Source organism: Terrapene carolina, unplaced genomic scaffold (assembly GCF_002925995.2).
Source record: "Terrapene carolina triunguis isolate 2854851 unplaced genomic scaffold, T_m_triunguis-2.0 Scaffold16959, whole genome shotgun sequence".
Lineage (NCBI taxonomy): Eukaryota > Metazoa > Chordata > Testudines > Emydidae > Terrapene > Terrapene triunguis.
In genome coordinates, this window is record NW_020681310.1 from 1 (window position 1) to 3,673 (window position 3,673).

At 56.2% G+C, this 3,673-nt stretch overlaps 1 protein-coding gene across 1 annotated transcript; it reads left to right on the plus strand.

Moving 5' to 3' along the window:
• Positions 1–331: 331 nt before the first annotated feature.
• Positions 332–3,569, plus strand: LOC112125196 (structural maintenance of chromosomes protein 1A-like; the record flags this gene model as incomplete). Its single annotated transcript, XM_024223637.1, has 4 exons — positions 332–570; positions 2,200–2,458; positions 2,991–3,131; positions 3,388–3,569. Coding segments are annotated over 4 exons (821 nt in total), but the record flags the coding sequence as incomplete, so codon positions are not given.
• Between the last annotated feature and the right edge of the window lie 104 nt (positions 3,570–3,673).

Consider the following 3,673-nt stretch of genomic DNA (forward strand, 5'->3'; position numbering starts at 1 on the left):
GGAGGTGGGATCTTTAGGTGGAGGTTGGGGCTGGAGGGGATCCTTCAGTGGACGGAGAAGGAGGAATGATGGAGACGGGATTTCGGGGGGCGGGAATGGCTGGGGCAGGATCTCTAATGGCTGGGGCAGTGGGGCAGGATATGAGGGTAGAGGGTGGAGTGGGATCCCTTGACTGGCCTGGGTCGGAGGTATCTGCTGGGAGTAGGAGGGAGTGGTTGGGGGGCAGGAGGAAGTGGGGCGAGGTTTCCGAGGGGCCAGGGCAGAAGAGGAGGGAGGTGGTGGGGTGGGACTCTCCCCCGACCCGGTGTTTATCCATACACCCCTTGGGCAGGCGGACCGGTACCAGCGCCTGAAGGACGAGGTGGTGCGGGCCCAGGTCCAGCTGCAGCTCTTCAAGCTGTACCACAACGAGGCCGAGATCGAGAAGCTCAACAAGGAGCTGGGCTCCAAGAACAAGGAGATCGACAAGGACAAGAAGCGCATGGACAAGGTGGAGGATGAGCTCAAGGACAAGAAGAAGGAGCTGGGCAAGATGATGAGGGAGCAGCAGCAGATCGAGAAGGAGATCAAGTGAGGGCAGCGCGCGGTAAAACTTGGGTGCGAGAACGGGAGGGGACCAAGCTCCAGAGTGGGGCTGGGAGACACCGGAGCCAGAGGGTGCTGTTATGACCTAGAACTGGAGAATGAACACATTCTGGACTAGCGCACTGCAGAACAGGACTAAAGTTTCTAGATCACGTCACTGTGCACTCTAGAACAGAAGAAGGGCTCTAGAATGGCCCTTCCCCTTCTAGGTCTAGGGGAAGGACTGCACATTAGGATGGGATGGGGAACACTGCAGCGGGGTCTTGTTCTAGAGCATGAGTGGGTATGTGCTGCACTCTAGAACCTGGGGTTCCCCTAGAAAGGGGACAGCGGCGCTGTAAAATTATGGGTTGCACTAGAACAGACAGAGGCTTTGCTCTAGAATGGGACATGACACTCCAGGCAGGGTCTTACTCTAGAATGGGAGCGAGCTGGCAGAACATGAGTATTTATGGGCTGTACTCTAGAACCATTGTGGTGCACTAGAACAGGGGTGGGGATAGGGCTGCTGTGGGCTAGAAAGGGAAGTGTGTGGTCTAGTAAGGAGCCCAATCTAGAATGAGGGGATACTGATACAGTCTTGGGCATCTTGGGTGCAGTCTAAAGGGAATTGGGTCTAGAGCTGAGTGTGACTGTATAGTCTTTAAGAAGGATGGTATGGAAGGGTGATCTAGGACTGAGTTAGGTCTTGAACCAAAGTGCGGGGTAGCAGTATGGTTTGAGTAAGGTTGGCTGAAGCCAGCAGGGTAGCATTATATTCTAGAATGAAGTTGGGTTTAGAATGTGGCCTGGGCTGGAATGAGGTGATGAAATTTAGTAGAGTGGTGATTCTGATCTCAGTAGTGTGGTCTAGAACATTGCATTGTCTAGAACAAGGGGTCGTTGATCAAGGAGGATGGGTCAGACTAGCTCAACATTAGTACGGTCTAGAATGGGTGTGGTATATGGAAGTTTCTCTGGAATGGGTCTAGTGGTGGAACTGTGTGTAATGGGGCTTGGTCGAGAATGAGGGTGGTCACGGTCCCCTCCAGAATCATGGCTGATCTAGAACAGGAGGTGATGGTGCAGGAATGTGGGTGAACTATAAATTGGGTGACCTGAAACAGTATGGGCATATGCTCTAGAACAAGGTAATGTATAATGTGGCAGGTAACACTGTCTAGATTGAGTGGTCTACATCAGTTCGGAGGTACACCCTAGAATCAGGCTGATGACATTGTCTGCATTGCATGGCCTGGAATGCCACTCTGGTAATCTCTCGTAAAACGGGGTGTAGAATAGACCAGGTGATGCTGTCTAGGTTGGGTGGCTTAGAACAGGATGGATACAGACTCCAGAAACATTGAACTAGAGCATATCAGGTGATCCTGGCTGGGTAGGATGGTCTAGGTTGGGTGTCCTAGAACATGATGTATGATCTAGAAACGTGATTTAGCATAATCAAGCTGACACTGTCTAGGTTGGGGTGTCTAGAAAGGCATAGACATGCACTTTAGAAGCGCTGTAATCTAGAATGGAGCAGGTGGGCTGTCCAAGTTGGAGGTCCTAGGATCCTACAGGCACAGCCTAGAGCGGGGTGGGGATCTGGAACCCATGGTGCCCCCCCTTCCCCAGGGAGAAGGACTCCGAGTTGAACCAGAAGCGGCCGCAGTACATCAAGGCCAAGGAGAACACCTCTCACAAGATCAAGAAGCTGGAGGCGGCCAAGAAGTCCCTGCAGAACGCCCAGAAGCAGTACAAGAAGCGCAAAGGCGACATGGACGAGCTGGAGAAGGAGATGCTGTCGGTGGAGAAGGCTCGGCAGGAGTTTGAGGAGCGCATGGAGGAGGAGAGCCAGAGCCAGGGGCGAGACCTCACCCTGGAAGAGAACCAGGTACGGGGGGCGCGCCGGGCTTCAGGGAACGGGGCGGGGGCCTGGGCTGCCAGAGGTTGCCTATGGTTGATGCCCTGAACCATTGTATTTATTAAGATCCTTTTATCTGAGGCGCCGGGGTGTGAACCCCGGCATCTGGTTCAAAACTGACCTTGGGGATCCTATTCTGCCCCCCCAAATTAGCCCCCCTGCAGTTTCAGTTACAGAGAGGATTGTCTTTCACTTCCTGTCCCAAACGGGTGTATGGCATTGCCACTCCCCAGTTCTCCCACCCTAGAGGTGGCTGCATCTCAGTGACAGGCGAGCCCTCCACGTGTGGTGTTATATGTGGCTGTTCCCCAGCTCCCCACCCCAGAGGTGGCTGCATCTCAGTGCCAGGCGAGCCCTCCCCGTGTGGCGTTATATGCGGCTGTTCCCCAGCTCCCCACCCCAGAAGTGGCTGCATCTCAGCGCCAGGCGAGCCCTCCCTGTGTGATGTCACTGCAGCTGGGATTTGATGCTGTTGCTGTCCTGTTCTCTTCCTCCCTTGCAGGTGAAGAAATATCACCGGCTGAAGGAAGAGGCCAGTAAAAGAGCTGCCACGCTAGCCCAGGAGCTGGAGAAATTTAACCGGGACCAGAAAGCAGATCAGGACCGGCTGGACCTGGAAGAGAGGAAGAAAGTGGAGACTGAGGTGAGACAGGACCTAGGATCTTCCCCAATTTCCTCTCCCTGCACCCCACACTGCTGGGATCCCCCAGGCGTGCTCCCCACGCCAATCTCTGATCCTCCCCCTCGGTGTGGCCGTCCTGAGCCCAGAGGCTAACGAGCTCCCTCCCTCCCGATGGCTAAGCCCCGGGCTCGGCAGCAGGCCCTGCTACCCACCCTTCCCCCGTCTCTGGCACAGCCGTCTGTCTGTCCGCCTGCCTCACGCTGCGTCTCCTCCCCAGGCCAAGATCAAGCAGAAGCTGCGGGAGATCGAGGAGAATCAGAAGCGGATTGAGAAGCTGGAGGAATACATCGCTACCAGCAAGTACGCCCTGCCAGCGCCACGGGGCGCTGTGCTCTGGGGGCTCAGCAGTGGGGAGGGGGGCTCCCGGGGCTGGGCAGGGGCGCTGTCCCCAGGCAGTGGGTAATGGGGTTAGCGGGGGGTTCAGCAGGGGGTGCTCTCCCTGGGCAGTGGGTACCGGGGGGCTGGGCAGGGGGCGCTCTCCCCGGGCAGTGGGTACCGGGGGG